The sequence below is a fragment of the Silurus aristotelis genome (assembly GCF_946808225.1).
Source record: "Silurus aristotelis genome assembly, chromosome: 11".
Taxonomy (NCBI): Eukaryota; Metazoa; Chordata; class Actinopteri; order Siluriformes; family Siluridae; genus Silurus; species Silurus aristotelis.
In genome coordinates, this window is record NC_139584.1 from 19,220,399 (window position 1) to 19,242,173 (window position 21,775).

The 21,775-nt window shown below is 42.3% G+C and overlaps 1 protein-coding gene across 4 annotated transcripts in view; it reads right to left on the minus strand.

Annotated features, from left to right (window-relative positions):
- The window catches only part of LOC310733348 (SH2 domain-containing protein 6), a 135,095-nt gene that overhangs the window by 78,763 nt on the left and 34,557 nt on the right, over positions 1-21,775 (minus strand). For all 4 annotated transcript variants that reach the window (XM_083554565.1, XM_083554563.1, XM_083554564.1 and 1 more), the window contains exons 5-7: positions 12,629-12,722; positions 12,369-12,454; positions 12,216-12,276 (exon numbers count right to left, since the gene is read on the minus strand). In XM_083554565.1, the coding sequence (XP_083410691.1) occupies positions 12,216-12,276; positions 12,369-12,454; positions 12,629-12,722 (241 nt within the window). The remainder of the gene's footprint in view (positions 1-12,215; positions 12,277-12,368; positions 12,455-12,628; positions 12,723-21,775) is intronic.

Consider the following 21,775-nt stretch of genomic DNA (forward strand, 5'->3'; position numbering starts at 1 on the left):
CTTGTTTTCTGGACATTAGCTAACAGGATACTAGGTAAGGAAGTTTCTAGGGAAGGTAGTAGTCGGTGTGTGGGTGCCCTCAGCCTGTTGCTGACGCTCATTTTCTTTGTTCCTATTCTTTGTTCTTCCTCAGGATCTCGTTAAAAACCATTAAAACAAAAGTCCATATGTATGACATGCATCAAAATACAAGTCCTGTGTATAACATACACTTGCAATCAGAAATATTCAACCCCTAAAGAGTTTTAAGGATTTATAAAAAAAAATCTTTTCAAAGTGCAGGATTCTGCTTTGGATGGCTTCTTATTGAGTTTAGTGATACATAAAATCCGCACAGAAAATGTATGATGTAGTATTTGTGTGTAACAGTATATTTTTTTAAGATCGCCATGTCATAATTATTCAACACCTATATAATGTTGTTTTTTCTAAAGCTTTCTGACAGTTTTTATGGCCTGAAGTGGAGATGAAACATCATTAAGCTTTTGAGAACTCTATAACGATCCTCCATTTGCTTCAGCTGTGATGCATATATAAACCCCGACCATGAAGGTGTTCAAGGTGAGTTGCAATCATGGGAAAGACAAAGGAGCTTCCACAAAAGCTCAGAGAGGAGATTATTTAATCACATTTGAAGGGCCTTGGGTATAAGAAGATTTCCAAAAAATTTAACATTCCAAGAGACACCATTGGGAGCATTAGAAGGAAGTTTAAAACTTATGTAACAGCGGCAAACCTGCCTGGCCATGGAAGAAAGCTCACAATTTCATCAAGGGCCCTTAGCAACTTAGTCAGGACAGCTAAGAAATACCCCCATGTGACTGCAAGACAGCTACAGGATGACATGATGAAGGCTGGTACAAGTGCTTCAGTGGCAACTATAAGACGTGCACTGAATAATCAAGGATTTCATGGCCGGACCCCAAGACGCACTCCACTCCTCAAGGAACATCAGGAGTCGATGAATATGCCAGGAGGAATTTGGACAAAACTACAGAGTTCTGGGAGACAGTTCTATGGACTGATAAAATCAAACTTTGTTCAGATATCTTCACCATAGAGCTGAGACTCTTCGAAAGTCTAGTGTTCATTAGGATGCCTATTCCACCTTGACCCTCTGATGTTGCTGAGGAATAGTCAAAACGCCAGGTGTTTCCGTCTTCGAGCGTCTCCGTGTGCGTGTCGACTTGTTGATTAGTTTGCCACCGATGTTCTTGTATGCCGATGATTTCTATTCCATTTTCGATACACCCATGAATTAGCTGATGTAGTTTGCCGATCTTCTTGAGTGTTCGAACGTTGTAAGTTGATATTATTGTAGCTGACCTTGGTGAAAACGGGGCCTTCGGGTTTGTGTTTCGTAGATTTTGATGTTGTTTTTGTCTTCAAATGACCGTTGCATTATCGAGAGCATTTGGATGCCTTGTCATAGACTGAGATTTCTGGTGAGATTTCAAGCAGTGACCAAATGAAAACGAGATTTTGTTGCCCGGAATGGGTGCTTCTTTTGTTGATTTTGAAATCGTTGAGGGTTTTTACTCAAATTCGGGTGATTAGCCCTGGATTTGAAACCTGGTGCGAGGTAAAAACTGGCTGTACCGGTTGCACCAACGGTAGCGGATTTGGTTCTCCGAAAAATCCGGCCAGACACCAATGGTGGCAAACTTCGTAGGCAATCCAGCAACAACAATAGTAATAGCCTATGCACCAACCGAGGACAAATGCGACTCAGAGAAAGAAGTTCTACGATGACCTTCAAAAGTGTGCCGAAGATGTCCCAATCCACAATGTCCTCCTGATACTAGGAGATTTCAACGCTCGCATTGGCAATGACCTACACTTGACCAACTCAAAATCAATCGGGCCTCACACTTTCCATGAAGAAAGTAACGATAATGGCAAGAGGCTAGTCGACTTCTGTGAAATGGCCAACATGAGACCAACACAAGCAAGATTCCCGCATCCCAAATCTAGAATATGGACTTGGCAACATCCAAGCAACAGAGATAAGGATGAAGGAAATAGAGCTCAGTTGAACCATATCCTAATCAACGTGAAATAGATCAATTCAGTTGAGAATACAAGAGCATATAGCACGGTCGAATGTGGGTCAGATCACAGAATCGTCAGTGCCCGTATCAAGATCAAGCTACGAGTTGAACGACAGAATAGGTGTATCAGAACCAAATTCGATTGGGAGAAGCTCAAAACAAGTCAAGAGCTTCAAGCCCAGTTTAACATAGCAGTGAAAAACCGATTCGATGCTCTCTACGAAGAAAACAATGTCAACAACTTACAAACCAAGTACAACATCTTCGAAAGGTCCATGGAGGAGACAGCAAGCAAACTGCTCGGAAAGCTAAGAAAACCCAAGGTCAAGCATTGGGTCTCAAAAGCAACAACTAGCATACTAGAGAAGAGAAACCGAGCGAAAAAGGCCTTCAAAAGTAGTCAAGGAAATCTGGCAAAACCTTAATCAAGAGTTGGAATCGGCCTATGCAAACGACCAAGTTCAACATCTCGAAGGCAAGCTACAACAACTCAAATCAGCAGCAGCCTCTGGTCACCTTAGAACAACATGGGAGATCATCAATGGACTTGGCGGGAAGAACATGTCAAAACATCAACACAAAATGAAAAGAGCAGACGGAAGTAGTATCAACAACAAAAAGGATGAGTGGAGTTACTACTTTAGAGATCTTCTCAATGTTCATTCCACTGTATCGAATGCCGATTCAATACTCCCGGCACCAAGTGACCTGGATATAAACGTTGGTCCCATCACATATCAAGAGACCCTCGACGCCGTACAACAGCTTAAAAATGGCAAAGCACCAGGATGCGACCTCTCAATTACACCTGAAGCGCTCAAATATGGAAGCCCGGTGATAATTGAACTTCTTCACCAAATCTGCAATGATGTATACAACCAAGAGACTGCACCAAGGCAACTAACAACCAACATCATAGTTCCTCTTGCCAAGAAAGGTGATCTTACTTTTATGACCAACTACAGTGGAATTAGTCTTATGTCGATGGCAACAAAAGTCTACAACAAAATTCTATTTAATTGAATAAGAGAGCCTATAGATAAGATCTTAAGACCCAATCAGGCGGGCTTTCGTCGAGGAAGAAGTTGCACCGATCAAGTACACATCATACGCAGATTGATAGAAAGTGCCGATGACAAAAACCTGCCTCTCTACATAACCTACGTAGATTTTAAGAGATACTCTTGCACCTTTTCTCTTCATCATCGTCATTGATTACGTCCTGAAGAATAAAGAACTTAATCATGCGAGATCTCATGGCATCAACAAAGGCGAAAACGGCTTTGTCACTCAACCAAGACAATGTCGACGAGAACCAGCAACAGCAATTTTCGACCTTGATTTTGCAGACGATCTCGCACTACTGGAAGGTAACCTAGAAAGAGCTCAATCCCAACTCAATGAAACTGCCAAACAAGCAGAACAGGTCGGGCTCATGGTGAATGTGAAGAAAACAGAAGCATTCACTAACCAGGATAAGAGTAAAAACTTAAAGCTAGGTAGCCAAAGGATTAAGTGGGTCAACAACTTCAAGTACCTGGGATCAGTGGTCAAGTCGAGCGAAACTGACATCAGCACAAGAAAGGCCCTTGCGTGGGCAGCCTTCTGGAAAATGAAATATATTTCGCTCAAAGAACCTTCCCATTCGTCTAAAATTTTCCAAGCAGCATGCTTATCAATACTTCTGTATGGTTGCGAAAGCTGGATTATAACAGAGAAGCTCAAACAAAGCCTTAACAGTTTTGCCACCAACTGCTACAGAGTAATGCTCAACATCAAGCGCTTGGACAAAGTCTCAAATGCAGTGATATACCATACGATTGGTATTGACCCGCTAGACCTCCAGATATTTTCAATGGTTGATGGAAAATGTATTTTAGATCTTTAATTCTGACAATAAGGAATTGAAACGTTTACATTATAAATAAACGATTTATAAATGTAAATTAAAAAAAATTTGTTCTGAATTGTTTTTGTTCAGACTGCAGTCAAATGGCAGATCCACACTGGTTTGTTTTCTTTGCATGGCCATATTAAATATATATTTTAATAATGATGCTTTCATCTTTAATAATGCCTTTTCACCTTAAAAAGTTTCAAGTCTAAAATACAGGCCAGATAAGACAATTAAAACAAGAAAAACATGGGTCACCCATATCTACCACTCTAAATTAAATGCAAAATATACAGTGCATTACGAAAGTATTCACATCCCCTTCATTGTTTTCAATATTATGTTGCAGCCTGATACTGCAATCATTAAAAAAAAATTTACTTATTAATCTACACTAAGTACCCCATACTGACAAAATAAAAACAATCAGAGAAATGTCTGTAAATGTATTAAAAACAGAAAAATGTAAAGTATTTTACATTGTACATAAGTATTCAGACCCCTTACAGAGTACTTAGTTGAAGCATCTTTGGCAACAATAACAGACTCAAATCTTTTTGGGTATGATGCAACAAACTTTGCATTGGGGGATCTGGATTGGGGATTAAGGGATTTTCTGACATTCTTCTTGGATGTCAGATTGGATGGGGAGCATTGGAAAGACCTGAAAGTGGCACCAGAGTTGTTCAATAGAATTCAAGTCAGGGTTTTTTGCTGGGCAACTCTAGGAAATTTACAGAGTTGTACCTAAGCCACCGTTTTGTCTTGGACCACCACAACGTGATGATGCCACCACCATGCTTCACTTAAAATAGTGCCTAGTTTCCTCTAGATATAACATTTAAAATTTAATTTAGAATCATATAATTTAGAATTAAGGCTAAACAGTTCTAAACAAAGGCTAAAAAAATGTTTCTTATATTTTGAGTCCTTCAGGTGCTTTTTGAAGAGGGCTTTCACATGTTTTACACTTAGGAAAGGCTATATGCTATTTTGGGCTATGACTATGTTAAAAACAGGCCAACAGTACAGTCTTTGAAGGCCCTGGGCAGATTAGATTGACATGGCAGCGCATAGAGGCTGAAATCTGATTGGACAAAAAATCTAACATCTATTTAGGTTGTAAATATAGGTCAGTGCTTCTGATAGTGTTTAGGCCAGCAGAGAAGGCTTTGCTGGTCTTGACCACCTGCCACTGCAATACAGGATGCAAAAAAGCTAGTTAACGCTTTTGTTACATAGAGGTTAGACTATTGTAATGCTTTACTGTCTGGGTGTTATAGAAAGTACATAAATAAGCAGCAAGAGTCCTTACCAGAAGCAGGAAATATGACACGTCACCCCTGGTTTAATCGGTATACACTGGCTCACAATTAAATTTCGCATTGATTACAAAATACTACTACTACCGACATATAAAGCACTAAATGGTTTAGCGCCACAGTATTTGAGCAAACTTTTGATAAATTATGATCTACTGCACCTACTTGGATCAAAAGGTGCAGGCTATTTGTTGGTACCCAAAAAAAAATGAAGACTATAGCAGGGGCCAGACCTTTCTCTTACAAAATCCCACAGTTATAGAACAGTTTATCAACTAGTGTTTGGGACTCACTGTCTCATTGTTTAAGTCTAGCCTGAAAACACATTTATTTAGTCAAGCCTTTTGTCATTAGGTACACCTTAGGTCTTTGTTCTTCAGAGTCTCCACTTATACCCTGATCACACTGTATAGATATTTGAAAATTAAGAATGCCTAACTATCTTTATTTTCTCTATTGCTGTCTCTCTCTCTCTCTCTCTCTCTCTCTCTCTCTCTCTCTCTCTCTCTCTCATGTCAAGTGAACATGCCCTTAAGGTTCCAGTGACCAGTGTTTCTATCCTCTTTCTCCTCTTCCGCTCTGCACAGTTCATCCCAATGTTTTACCTCTGGTTGGAGTTCTCTTCAACTGGAGACCACTCTGTGGTCAGCTGGGGATGGTTCCACATCTACAGCCGAAAGATCCATGAAGTCACTGAGCGACTCAAGAACTTTGAGGATAGATTGGACTGTAATTAATATCAATAGTCTACTACAATAGCTCAGGACTACAGGTTGCATGAATAATTCTGCATTTAGGCACCTATTACTACACACCTCAACAATGAAACTACAATATTCAGTGCCACCTAGATGAGGATGGGTTCCCTTTTGAGTCTGGTTCCTCTCAAGGTTTCTTCCTAATGTCATCTCAGGGAGTTGCCACTGTTACCACTAGCTTTTATAGAGAACCAACTTATAGGCAAAATCTTACACATTCAATTATATAACCTTATAATCACTATATCTGTGTAAGCTGCTTTGAGACAATGTCCATTGAAAAAACACTAAATAAAAAATATTTTAGAAGAAGGACGCCCCCCTCGGTGGCTGTCAGGGATCCACCTGCCACGCCCCCCTCAGTAGCAGTCACGCTGGCTCGTTATACCGGGGCGGCTTTGATTCCCGACAGCTGTGGCTTGTTAAGGATAAGACTATATAAGCTCACATTCTCGAGTCACAGGCTGTTGGTTCTTGAAGGTCATGCTGGTGATCGCCTGGATTCCGTACCGCCACCCTTTCCCACTGGTTCTGTTTTTGGACTCGGGGGAACACTGTGGCGGCGAGGATTTCTCTTTGCCAGAGGATTCTACTTTCGTTTTGGGTTTTGCTTTTCCTTGGATATTTCTTTCCTTTGGGGAATACTCGTCCCGAGCGGATACTTTCAGTTCGTGACTCTCCGTTTCCTGTGTGAGTGTTTTTGTTCGAGTTTTGAATAAATACCATGATTGGGTTATTTCCGCTTGATCAGCAGCCGAACCTGGCTTCCCGGCTCGTTTCTCCGGGGAGAGAAGCGAATTAGGCGGATTCCTGAGGAGCATTGAGTTTCGTACATACATACGGTAAGGAAAATAGGTATTTAAACACCCTGCTATTTTGCAAGTTCTCCCACTTATAAATCATGGAGGGGTCTGAAATTGTCATCGTAGGTGCATGTCCACTGTAAGAGACATAATCTAAAAATAAAAAAAATCCAGAAATCAGTGTATGATTTTTTTTAACTATTTATTTGTATGATACAGCTGCAAATAAGTATTTGAACACCTGAGAAATTCAATGTTAATATTTGGTACAGTAGCCTTTGTTTGCAATTACAGAGGTCAAACTTTTCCTGTAGTTTTTCACCAGGTTTGCACACACTGCGGGAGGGATTTTGGCCCACTCCTCCACACAGATCTTCTCTAAATCAGTCAGGTTTCTGGCCTGTCGCTGAGTAACACGAAGTTTGAGCTCCCTCCAAAGATTCTCTATTGGGTTGAGGTCTGGAGACTGGCTAGGCCACCCCCATGCTTCAGAGCAGGGATGGTGTTCTTGGGATGGTACTCATCATTCTTCTTTCTCCAAACACGTTTAGTGGAATTATGACCCAAAAGTTCTATTTTGGTCTCATCTGACCACATGACTTTCTCCCATGACTCCTCTGGATCATCCAAATGGTCCTTGGCCAACTTAAGACGTGCCTGGACATGTGCTGGTTTAAGCAGGGGAACCTTCCGTGCCATGCATGATTTCAAACCATGACGTCTTAGTGTATTACCAACAGTAACCTTGGAAACGGTGGTCCCAGCTCTTTTCAGGTTATTGACCAGCTCCTCCCTTGTAGTTCTGGGCTGATTTCTCACATTCCTTAGGATCATTGAGACCCCACGAGGTGAGATCTTGCATGCTTTACTGTCTGGGTGTTATAGAAAGTACATAAATAAGCAGCAAGAGTCCTTACCAGAAGCAGGAAATATGACACGTCACCCCTGGTTTAATCGGTATACACTGGCTCACAATTAAATTTCGCATTGATTACAAAATACTACTACTACCGACATATAAAGCACTAAATGGTTTAGCGCCACAGTATTTGAGCAAACTTTTGATAAATTATGATCTACTGCACCTACTTGGATCAAAAGGTGCAGGCTATTTGTTGGTACCCAAAAAAAATGAAGACTATAGCAGGGGCCAGACCTTTCTCTTACAAAATCCCACAGTTATAGAACAGTTTATCAACTAGTGTTTGGGACTCACTGTCTCATTGTTTAAGTCTAGCCTGAAAACACATTTATTTAGTCAAGCCTTTTGTCATTAGGTACACCTTAGGTCTTTGTTCTTCAGAGTCTCCACTTATACCCTGATCACACTGTATAGATATTTGAAAATTAAGAATGCCTAACTATCTTTATTTTCTCTATTGCTGTCTCTCTCTCTCTCTCTCTCTCTCTCTCTCTCTCTCTCTCTCTCTCATGTCAAGTGAACATGCCCTTAAGGTTCCAGTGACCAGTGTTTCTATCCTCTTTCTCCTCTTCCGCTCTGCACAGTTCATCCCAATGTTTTACCTCTGGTTGGAGTTCTCTTCAACTGGAGACCACTCTGTGGTCAGCTGGGGATGGTTCCACATCTACAGCCAAAAGATCCATGAAGTCACTGAGCGACTCAAGAACTTTGAGGATAGATTGGACTGTAATTAATATCAATAGTCTACTACAATAGCTCAGGACTACAGGTTGCATGAATAATTCTGCATTTAGGCACCTATTACTACACACCTCAACAATGAAACTGCAATATTCAGTGCCACCTAGATGAGGATGGGTTATTGACCAGCTCCTCCCTTGTAGTTCTGGGCTGATTTCTCACATTCCTTAGGATCATTGAGACCCCACGAGGTGAGATCTTGCATGGAGCCCCAGTCTGAGGGAGATTGACAGTCATGTTTAGCTTCTTCCATTTTCTAATGATTGCTCCAACAGTGGACCTTTTTTCACCAAGCTGCTTGGCAATTTCCCTGTAGCCCTTTCCAGCCTTGTGGAGGTGTACAATTTTGTCTCTAGTGTCTTTGGACAGCTCTTTGGTCTTGGCCATGTTAGTAGTTGGATTCTTATGGATTGCATGGGGTGGACAGGTGTCTTTATGCAGCTAACGACCTCAAACAGGTGCATGTAATTTAGGATAATAAATGTAGTGGAGGTGGACATTTTGAAGGCAGATTAACAGGTCTTTGAGGGTCAGAATTCTAGCTGATAGATAGGTGTTCAAATACTTTTTTGCAGCTGTATCATACAAATAAATAGTTTAAAAATCATGTATTGTGATTTCTGGATTTTTCTTTTTAGATTATGTCTCTCACCATGGACATGCACCTACGATGACAATTTCAGACCCCTCCATGATTTCTAAGTGGGAGAACTTGCAAAATAGCAGGGTGTTCAAATACTTATTTTCCTCACTGTACATTCCAGAGTTTTGATGAACAAGCAGCTTCACCCCAGGGTGTCTAAAAGCACGCTGCTCTATTCCAGGGTTCCCGTGGATGCATCGCTCCATCTCAGAGCGTCTACGAGCATGCCTTACCATCTCAGAGTATCTACCAGCGCGCCGCTTTGTTCCGAGGTTCCCGCAGGCACGCCTCGTCGCCACAGGGTCTTCACGAGCACGCCTCGCTGCCACAGTGTTCCCCCAAGCGCGCCTCGCCGCCACAGAGTCTTTACGAGCACGCCTCGCCGCCACAGTGTTCCCCTGAGTGCGCCTCGCCGCCACAGTGTTCCTCCAAGTGTGTCGCGCCGCCACAGTGTTCCCCCGAGGGCGCCGCTCAGCCCCAGAGTTCCGCCGAGGGCGCCGCTCAGCCCCAGAGTTCCGCCGAGGGCGCCGCTCAGCCCCAGAGTTCCGCCGAGGGCGCCGCTCAGCCCCAGAGTTCCGCCGAGGGCGCCGCTCAGCCCCAGAGTTCCGCCGAGGGCGCCGCTCAGCCCCAGAGTTCCGCCGAGGGCGCCGCTCAGCCCCAGAGTTCCGCCGAGGGCGCCGCTCAGCCCCAGAGTTCCGCCGAGGGCGCCGCTCAGCCCCAGAGTGTCCCTGAGGGCGCCGCTCAGCTCCAGAGTGTATCTGAGAGCTCAGCTCCGCTCCAGAGTCCCCAGGAGAGCTCAGCTCCTCCCCAGGGCCACCAGGGGAACGTCGTACCGCCACCTGGCCTGGCAGCGAGAGGGACGTCGTACCGCCGCCTGGCCATGAAGAGGTCATCAAACCGCCGCCCCCAAGTCTCCCCGAAGGCGACGGCTCGCCTCCCAAGTCTCCCCGAAGGCGACGGCTCGCCTCCAGGTTCCCCACAGGGCGACGGTTTGCCTCCAGGTTCCCCACAGGGCGACGGTTTGCCTCCAGGTTCCCCACAGGGCGACGGATCGCCTCCAGGTTCCCCACAGGGCGACGGATCGCCTCCAGGCCACTCTGATGGCAACGTCTCGCCTCCAAGCCTCTCCTAGGGTGAGGATGTACACCAAGACCTTTTTCCAGGCAACGTCTGTCCTCCAGGTCCCTCAGAGGAAGACACGGCACTCCCGAGTTTTTCTGAGGGCGTCGTTACGACCCAACGCCCCGCTGAAAGTGCCACTGTGCTCCTGAACTCCGCCGTGGGTGTCGCTCGGCTTCTGATCTCCGCCGAGGACGTCGCTCCACCCCTGATCTCCTTCGAGGTTGTCTCTCCGCCTCCAATCTCAGCCCAGTGAGTCGTTCAGCTTCAGACATCCGCAGAGCACGTTGCGCTGTTCCAGACCACCGTGATGGCTGTTGCTCCGCTCCAGATCTCCGTGGTGGGAGTCGCTCCTTTCCTGTTCTCCGTGATGGCCATCAATCCATTCCTGATCTCTGCAGAGGACGCCGCTTTGCCTTGGGCTTTCCCTGGTCTTCCCCTGTCCCACAGCGATGCTAACCGGGCCTCCTTTGACCCTGGGCGGTTAGAAAGGCCTTCCTTGGAGTGCCCTGGCCCGCCTGGCGTAGGTGGGTTTTTTAAAGGGGGGGGTAATGTCAGGGATTCCCCTGCCATGCCCCCCTCAGTAGCAGTCACGCTGCCTCGTTTTAACGCGGCGGCTTTAATTCCCGACAGCTGTGGCTCGTTAAAGATAAGAATATATAAACTCACGTTCTCGAGTCACAGGCTGTCGGTTCCTGAAGGTCATGCTGGTGATCGCCTGGATTCCATACCGCCAGCCTTTCCCGCTGGTTCTGTCTCTGGACTCAGCTCTCCGAGGATTGCCCTTTGCCAGACGATTCTACTTTCGTTTTGGGTTTTGCTTTCCCTTGGATATTTCTTTCCTTTGTGGAATACTCGTCCCGAGCGGATACTTTCAGTTCATGACTCTACATTTCCTGTGTGAGTGTTTTGTTCGAGTTTTGAATAAATACCATGATTGAGTTATTTCCACATCTGCCTGACAGTTTGTTTCAAAAAATTTGATGCTATTTCGCTTTTAGCTGGATCTGCATCACTGGCATCAGTCTTATTATTTTTATTATTTTTATATATATTTTATTATTATTTTTTTTATTAGTAATGGATATTATTTAAAATGTAGCTAAGTTCAATACTTTAAACAAAAAATACTTAAGTCAAAGTAAAATTGCAGATTTTAAAATCTACTTTAAAAAGTAGAAGTACACACAAAACCACTTTCCACTTCTGACTTCTTTAGACGTTTCCTATTATTAACCTTGCCCTTTCATCCTCCCCAGTGTTTGGTTATTTATTAGTTTTTTGTGCATAATCTATGCATTAAGGCATTATATCTATGATTGCTATCTTAACATAATAATAATAATAATAACAGATGTAGTTAGCATGGACTACGGATAGATTGGACATTCAGCTCGTGCAAACCTTTTTCAGCCTTCATGTACTACCACCAAGTAGTGTGCCACCTGCAGGGCTACAAATTGTTTGCCCTGCAGCTACCTGTGTACCAACATTTACTTTTTTTCCAGTGTTCACTACACCAGCTAAGACTGAATATTTCACACACATGCACACCCCACCCCCACAAAGATGAAATGAAGATACATATCAAAGATCTTTGCATTTCTAAAATAATGCTTTGTATGAACTAAATATTTAATAAATACGCATATGTGCTTACTATAATCCCCAAATGCATTTTACAAAGCTAGCAACCACTAACCACACCTCCCCAACTACTTTAAGATTTTTAGAGATTGACACTAACTACAACACCCAAGACACACAAACTCTCTCAATCTAAGAAATAAAGCATTATTATTTAAACTGTCATGCAATCAAAATAAAGCGTTTGGTAACATGAATGGGAAATGGGATTTAAGCTTAGTCTTGCTTTTCACTTTTAGGTAGATTTATCTCAAAGAAATATATACACAAATGAACTTCTAAAATGTACAACTTTAAAAGTAAATAAGAGCTTACATTTTCTGTTGTTGGAACTGTTGGAGAACTGCTCTTGGTCAGGTAGTGGCTTAGGTGGTTTCTAGGGGGGAAAAAGCTTCCTGTCACATTTTGATTCTTAAACTAATATTTAACTCTACAATTGTAGAAGCAGGTTTTTATAATAGTTAATACCATTTTAGGTATGCTCTTGGCTGGTCTTGGTGGTGGTACTACTTGTCTTTGGGGATTTATGAAGTTGATGGGCCTCTCTGGGTAGCCTATACATAAAACAATAAGATAAAAAACATTGCTTTTACTATATTTAAGCACTTTATTAAGTACTTTATTTTAACAAAATACCCACTAAAAAGGCATTGACATTATGCAAAAAAAAACAAAAAAACCCCATTTCAATCTGTTTAATAAAATTAAAAAGAGTTAGCAAGAATTACCAAGGTATACATTCTCTTCTAAATGCCGATGTTGAACTTTGATGGTAGGACGCTCACAAGGGGGAGCTTCATATGTATCACCGTCTTCCTCATCCTACAGAAACATCACCAGAGAAAAAGAAAACTTGACTGTAAGGTTTTCAGTCACCATCCACTATATAAAAACATGCTACAGTTACAGGCATTAAAAACCCTAAGTTAATGCTATTTAGTATGGCTATATGTGAGGGGTGGGGACATGAGAGCTAGGGTGAGGGAAGGAGCCATTTGCAAAGACGAGCTCAGAGACAGGGGGTTCTAGACAGGATTTTTATTGGGGAGAAAAAGGCAGCATAAAAAAAAACTCAGGTGAATGGCAAAACACAAACACAGAGAAACAACAGAAAGAAACCAGAAAGCTGGTTCATCATAAAAAATCTAATCTAAAAATAACTAGGAAAACCTCTGCGGCAAAAAGCCTGTAAAGAAGAGTTATCGGGGCTCACCACTGTTAACATTTAATGTGTGTATGTTTGGCTGCTGTGATTTGTCCTAAATAAAGCGACCAACAAGAATGACTTCTCTGAGTATTTTCTGGTTGGTATTTCAAGATATAACATGTGCCGAAAAAAATGACATCTTGCCGGTAAAAAAACAAACATGGCTAATAGAATATTGTGTTACAAAACAAATGAGACCCCCCCCCCTAAAAAAAAACAACAACAAACAAACAAAAGAAAAAACAGTAAAAGAGGTGGAATCTTGCGCTTGAGCCTTTTTACAGGCAAGCGTGCAGGTGACTATCACCACCACCTATCATTTCAAACCTTTTATTTCCAGCCAGTAGCATTATGGAATCAAAATGATTGATGGAAAATGTAGCCAATAAGTTCAGGATTCTAACGATATATATGATGATTTTATTTCCCATGTGTGTGAGTCTTGCGGTTCTGCAGTTTTCAGTTCTGCTCAAACAGCTTGTTTCCAGCGCATGTTAACTGGGCTTTGTTTACAAAAAAAAGGACAAAAAAAGTTGTTTTTATCGGAGATTTGCACAAAGCAGCGATGTGGAAAATATTCTTGGGGGCGGAGTAACAACAGAGACTTGGAGATCTGCATGGAGATGCTTTTTTACATCTGTAAGTTACAATATATCTCCTTTACAGTTTTATAAAATGTTATAGGTTTTATTGCCTATTTTCTTTATTGTTGTGTAAGAGAAATGTTTGAAAAGTGTGTGTGTGTGTGTGTGTGTGTGTGTGTGTGTGTGTGTGTGTGTGTGTGTGTGTGTGTGTGTATTGTTGGAAATGAAATGGCCACAAATCAATATGAATGGCAATGACTGTAAAACAATAGCTTGTCTGGCTACCTGGCAATCATTATGAATGCCAACTCAATATTAATAGCCAAACATGTACAACAATAGCCTTTAATGGTCAGCCATTCATTTGTACGCAGACTGTATGAATATAGTACGAATGGCCACCTGAGTTTATCAGGTTGCTCTACAAACAGGGGGAGGGAGAAAAGGATTAGACATAGTCTCAGATAAATGTTTGTAGGAATCTCATTTGTCAAGAAAATCTTCATACAATTTAAAATATAAACTCATAACACATGTGGCTTTCAACTCAGTATTTTTCTGGATTGCTCCAGGACTGATTTCATGTATTTATATATGAAATAAAAATAATGTTCAATGCAGGAAATATATCCAAATATATCCATGGCACTTCATCATCTATTACCTAATTTCTGTTCGAGCAATATCAGCTTTGATGATAGACAGTAAAGCTCAAAGTGTCTTCTTTCCAAAGATATCTAGTCAAGATGGAAAGGCATCCCGAACCGCGAGTGTAAGCCCCAGCGTGACTATTGTAAATATTGTAAAAAGTCAAGTGCGGGGTAAAAAATTAAAGTAAAAAGAAAGTTCTGCTTGGTAAACTTTTGCCTGTCTGTTCTGTCCTCACTAAACGTTAAACTTCTCTATCCAGCTAGACAGACAGTGAACAGGCGAGATGTTGATTCACGGCTTTTATTCTTCCTGTAGCGTTCATGAATCTTTCCTCGTTTAACTTTAACTTAAAATGTTTTATTACAATTGTAAAACTGTAAACAAACATAGAAAATACAGCAATTAGAACTGTAATTAAATCACATTCAAAGTGCATAGCCAACTGAACAGTATTTACTGCCTTAAACATTCAAAGAAACATTAAAGCACACATTAAATCAATGCATTAAACATTACATTGTCATGTGCATTTGGAATTATATTAACAACTTACAGCCTTATGCGGGTCACGACTTTACCATACAAGCTGCTCTTCAGCCATGACACTTTCCAATTAACTCAACTCAACACGAGGCATACAGAAGTTACCATACACAATCCTCGCCACAAGAGGGCCCTTAAAGGTCAACATATAATCAAAATCACCTTTCATTACAATTAAACTGAACCATTATACTCCCCGCCTGGTATAAATGTTTTATACCACTATTTAATACTAATGAGTCTTTGTATCACTACTTTGGGGAAGCAGGAGAATAAGTTGAGTCACTGGGTGCAAGTAGACACGAGTGGTCCCTTGCTTCACAACTTTAACTTCCACTTTTCTGATCCTCTTGTCTTTGCTTGGGATGCTTTTAGTAACGAGTCCAATGGGCCATTCATTACGTTTAACTTGATCATCTTTTAACAAGACTACATCCCCTTCTTGAATGTTATCTTTGTCATGAGTCTATTTCCTTCTTGACAGAAGCACTGACAGATATTCTTGTCTCCAGCGCTTCCAAAAGGTATCTGCAAGACTCTGAACGTGTTGCCATTGCTTTTTATACATGTCTTTTATGTCAAATGGTCCTTCAGGAGCGGGAGCAACTCCTGCCTTTGGCGTTAGAAGCATAGACGGTGTCAAAATAGTTGGTGAGTCTGAATCAGTACTTATGGGTACCAATGGACGAGCATTAATGATTGCCATGACTTTAGCCATTAGTGTTGTGAGGACCTCATGGGTAAGACGAGTTGGACCTGACTGCAGTAACATTGCGTCTAGAATGCGGCGGGCGATGCCAATCATTCTTTCCCATGATCCACCCATATGTGATGAGTGAGGCGTGTTGAATGTCCATGTACAGCCTTGGTTGCTGAGATAATCTTGGATCTCAGGGTGATCTGTACTGATTTTTTGCTTCTTACAGGCTCCAATAAAGTTAGTGCCGCGGTCTGATCAGAGAACCTTGGAAGGGCCTCTAACTGCGAAAAACCTTCTCAGTGCATTAATAAAGCATGAGGTGGACATAGTTTCGATTACTTCTATATGAACTGCACAAGTCCCTAAGCAACTAAATAAAACTGCCCAGCATTTGCTTTCTGCGGCCCTAGTCTTGCGACTAACTACACTCCAGGGCCCAAAAACATCTATGCTAACCCTAGTGAACGGGGGCTCCATGGTGAGTTGATCTTCTGAGAGACTGGCCATTTTTTGTTCAACAGGATTTCCTCTAAGCCTACGACAAGTGACACACTGATAGATTACACTTACAGACTAGTTTTCTGCCTCAAATTATCCAAACACCAGCAGATCACAGCGCTCCCTCAGTGAGGTGACGACCTTGGTGAGCAACTCCTTGATGGTAATGTCTCACAAGCAGAGTTGACACATGATGTTATTTAGGGAGTCCATCAGAGGATGCTTTTCATCATACGAGAGATTGGCTATAGATGTCCGACCCTCCACCCTTAACAGTCCATCTGAGTCTATGAAAGGGTTTAGAGTCCACAAGGGGCTTGTTTTTGTGATACGTTCCCCTTTATGCAGTTTCTTAATGTCCTCTTTGAATGAATATTGTTGGACGCTTGAGATGACCAAGTTTAGCTTGAGTATAAGGATTTGTAGTGTTTTGATTTAAAGTTTCAGACTTGTTTCTAGCTAGAGTAATGAGATTTGCCATACCTCGTATAAGATGTTTCCATGTTGAGAATCGTTCGAACCGGTGTGATCTGAGGGGTTCGATGCTGGCTTTAGTTGCATAGACATTCACTTCTGGTCGAATCTCTGAATCATGCTCTGGTTCTATTAGCTAGAACTTGTTTGTATCTGCTGTAGATGGACACTGAGGCAGTTCCTTCGACAAGAATGGGGGTCCGGTGAACCAGTATGTTTGTGGCAGTAGAAGTGCGGCTATTTGGAGAGAAGCAATGTCTGCTGCGTTGTTTTCTGATGAGACATGATGCCATTGTGTTGGTACTGAAGATTTTCTGATTCTACAGACTCTGTTTGATACATAGACGTAAAATCTTCTTGACGTGTTGTAGATGTAACTTAGTACAATCTTACTGTCAGTGTAGTACTTTACAGCATGAAGCTCTAGGTCGATTTCTTGGCATATAAGCTCTGCCATTTCTGTAGCAAGGACAGCGGCGCATAGCTCCAGTCGTGGAATTGTGTATGCTGGTTTTGGTGCCAGTTTGGCTTTGCCCATGACAAATCCGGTGAGGTGCTGTCTCTGCTCATTGACAACTCGCAAGTAGGCAACAGCTGCAATTGCTGTGGATGAGGCGTCACTGAAGAAACACAGCTCTCTGTATTGTGTTGAGGAAAGAGACAATGGTACGTACGGTCTGGGAATGTGCAGGTGTTCTAACTCGAGAAGACCGTCTCTCCATACAGACCATAGTCTTTCTTTGGCTGGCGATAGGGGGTCGTCCCAGTCACATGATGCAGAGGTTAGTTCTCTTATGAGTGCCTTTCCCTGTACAGTTAGAGGCGCAACAAAACCTAAGGGGTCATACAAACTATTAACAGTGGATAGCACACCTATTTTAGTGAATGGTTTTTGTTCTTTAGAGACTTGAAATGTGAAAGTGTCCGTGTAAATGACCACTAGCAGTGTTTTATTATGATTATCCTGTTTCATACTTTTATTTTATGTGACTTTTATTTTGACATCATGCTATCTGCAGGGGGGATTAATCTCTCTACGCACACACGCTCACGCTCTCACTTGTTCAATAGAAGGCACGTGCAGTCATGTTACAAGACGATAAATGTTTAGAGCCAGAGATCGTAAAATTATTACTGTAACTTTCAACTAAAGGTGTTCTTTGAAGTGTTATACCTCTCAGTGCTTGATTTGTTTGGCAGAAATAATTTGAGAATAATTTATGAAGTTTCTAGCTAGCTCTCCAACGTCTAAATTAAGTTAATGGCGGCAGCCTTCTCTGGATTACCACTCTCTAGCACCCTTTGATATGCGGAGCGAGGTATGTGGTTCATGTGTTATTTCATGTTAATTAATTTCATATGTTCATGTAATGATAATGATACCCATTTCATATAATGGCTGTTACCCGCTATGCTGTAATCGATGTGATGCTAAAGTGCATTTGTAAAAGGATTATTTTGTATCTGGCTAAATTGCCTTTGTTATTCTCCTTTTAAGTTTTCACGGTGTTGTTGCTATGCACACCCGTCTGAATTAAAGTACACCCATCTGGAAACACTCCCAAGCCTGTTTATTCTAAGTTGAAGGGCTGCTACAGTCCGATTCAAGACTCCAGCTGATGCTTAAGCTTCTTTGCACAGGTAATGGGTCAGTGTCTAAGTCAAGGCTTTTGATGTCTTTTGCTAAGTCATTTGCTGGGAACGCCTCCATGACTCCATGCTCTTTGAGGCAATTTTATGTAAACGTAGATTTGACTCCGCTAACATTTTCTGTGTTTTTTGCAGGAGATCGATTGCTTCAAATTCAGTTGAGAGTGATGTTAGACCGTTGTCCACGTAAAAGATTCTAGTGACAAAATGCTCTGCGTCCTTGCCATATTCCTTCACACTGGATTCAGCTGCCTTCCGGAGCCCGTAGATTGCAACAGAGGGAGATGGACAATTTCCAAAAACACGGACTTTCATTCGATATTTGATGATTTCCTTTCTGACATCATTGTCTCTGAACCAGAGAAATCGCAGGAAATTGCGATTGTCTTCCCTTACTGTGAAACAGTAGAACATTTGTTTTACATCTGGTGTTATTGCAATGGGCTCTCTGCGGAAACTGATTAGAACCCCAAGCAAGGCGTTGTTGAGATCTGGGCCGCTTAAAGGACGTCATTGAGTGCTACGTCATGTTTGGCACTTGAGTCAAAAACCACACGGATTTGCTTGGGTTTCTGTGGGTGATACACCCCAAACATAGGGAGATACCAACACTCCTCATTCAGCTGTAAGGGGGGTGCGACTTCTGCTTGCTTGTTGTCTATGACTTTTTGCATGAACGGTACAAAGTGCTCTCTCATCTCAGGTTTTTTGTCGAGACTTCCTATTAGTGTGTTGAGTCTTTTCACAGCCTGATCTCGGCAAAGGGACTTCAGGCGAAGGGATCTCTGAGCGATCCTCTGGGATCATGTCACATTCCAGCATCGGAGGCAGTGGCACCTTTATGTGACCATCTATAGACTCGACAATGAAGTCTTTAGCCTTTCTCCCTCTAACTTCCATGATACCTGAACATGTTTTTAAGGTATACACCTCCGTGCCTCCTTTACCATTAAAGATGTCGAAAAAGTCAGAGCAGGCAAGAGACTGATTACTTTGTTCGTCCATAACAGCATACAGGTTTATTGCCATGTCCCTCTGACCTGATGGATACACTTTGCATAGGCATATTTTAGCACAAGACCTTGAGCCATGCTGTTTGCCACATACCTCTGTGCACATTGCAGTAGCTGAGACTGGTGGTGTGCTAAGCTCAGGCTCCCCGCCATGCTGTGTCACCTCTATCGGCGGTGTGATGCTGTTAGGAGGGGGTGGGCCTGGATGTAACGCTGTGTTGTGTCTTTCACTTCCACATTCTGTGCAGGTGACTTTTATCTGAAAGTTTTTGGCTTGGTGTTTGGTTAATGCGCAACACTTAAAGCATATGTTTTTATCCTTCAGATACGTTTTTCTCTCCTCTAGGGACTTGCTGCGGAAAGTGCGACATCTCCTGAGGGGATGCGGTTTTTTATGCAAGGGACATTGTTTGTCTGGATCATCACTAACATCTGTTATTTCATTACTCTGTGCTATTTCTGTCTTTTTCACTGAAATCATAGGATGAGTACTGTTTTTAACAGGTCTGTCAAACTTGGACTGCGCTGCTGACAGAAAGGAAAAACTAGGATCATTTCTTATGCGTGCTTGCTCCCTTACAAAGTTAGAGAAGGTAGAAAATGGTGGAAATGTAGCATTGTAATCTACCTTGTATCTGGATGCATGTGAGATCCATCTTTCTTGCAGGGAGTAAGGGAGCTTTTCCACTATGGGATTAACACCAGGAGCTGTATCCAGAAAGGCTAGTCCATGTGAATAACCTTCTGCTTTAGCTAGTTGTAGTTCAAACAAGAGATCTCCTTAGTTTACTTGAGTCTCTAGCCGTAATCTTAGGGAAGTTTTCAACCTTTTAAAAGAGTGAGTGTTCAATTACCTCAGGTGCTCCATAGGTTTCTTCCAAGCGCTGCCAGATCATGTTAAGGGCTTCAGCAGCATCATTGATTTGAGCCGCACTGATTCTTTAAGCTTGTTGGTTTGACTTTGGTTCAAGCCATTTCACAAGTAGATCTAATTCTTCTTCAGGGGGCAGGGACAGGTCTTTAATGACATTCAGAAATGAGGATTTCCAGCTACGATAATTTTGTGGATCATCATCGAAGGCCCTTCCCGTGGGCTCACCACCTGCAGGAGGGACCGTAAGGGACAGTGCTGTGAGGATTGGGCAGCAGTCGAAGGCGGGGGCCTGCTTAGACTCCTGCCCCCGCGACCCGGATTACGGATAAGCAGGAGAAAATGAATGAATGAATGAATCATCGAAGGTTTGCAAAGTGGCTGACACCAGTTCCCCTCTCATTAAATATTTAGCCATATCATTTACTGTAGATGTCTGTTGAGGGTTTCGGGGCGTTGAGCTGAATGACTGGTGTTGATGATTGAGAACCGCATGTGACATGTTAGGATGTGGTGTTGACATGTATATAAATAGCCTTTGTTGTCTGTGCTGCGGGGTTTCTTGGTTGATTACAAAAGTAATGTAGGGGGATGGTGTTGGTTCTGCTCCTGTGTTATCATGTTGATAGAATGGGTTCGTGATTGAGATTTGAGGCTGTGACGGCACTTGGTTGCTTTGCAAGAATACTTGACTATCAATGAAATTTTGAACCTTTTCCTTGGAGTCCACCGGGTTGTCGCACGGATGTTTTTTGCTGTAAGGCTGTTGTTCTTTAAACTGTGCGGCTGCTTCTAATATCTCTGCTTCTGCAGCGGCTGCTTCTTTCTTTATCTTTAAAATATGTAGCTGAGCCTGCATTTCAGCTTGTTGTTTCATTACTTCAGCTTCCTTTTTTGCATAGACCACCTGCGCTTGTACAGCCTCAGCTTTGGCTCGTGCTTTGAGAGCTGCTACGCTTGCAGATGACCTGGTAGACCACGGGACCTGAAGAAGCAGAGCACCGGGATCTCGTTTCCAGTACCTCATCTTGTGCTTTTGGCATGTGGCTCCATGGCAGTCATTGGGGTTGCGGGTCCGATGGCTGCCACATGATGATTTGATGACTGAAGTTAACAGCTTCTGAAAGGTGTTGTATGCTGACGAAAAAAGGCTTTTTACTGTTCTGTCCTCACTAAACGTGTAACTTCTCTATCCAGCTAGACAGACAGCCAACAGGCAAGATGTTGATTCATGGCTTTTATTCTTCCTTTAGCTTTCATGATCTTTCCTTGTTTAACTTTAACATTAAAATTTAAATTGTAAAACTGTAAACAAACATAGAAAATACATCAATTAGAATTGTAATTAAATCACATTCAAAGTGCATAGCCAACTGAACAGTATTTACTGCCTAAAACATTCCAAAAAACCTTAAATCACACATTAAATCAATGCATTAAACATTACATTGTCATGTGCATTTGGAATTATATTCTTAATTCTAAGTAATTGCTTGTAATCCAATCCAACAAACCCAAATGAGCCTAATAATCATAACAAAAGACCGCTAGCATACTGCGCTACCTAAAGCTCACACATTGCACTTTATATTTTGTTCTTAGCAACATTTGCATCGCTAGATTAATGAATTTACATCTTTTAACATCTTTAACCTACTAAACTTCATATTTATATGACAAATAA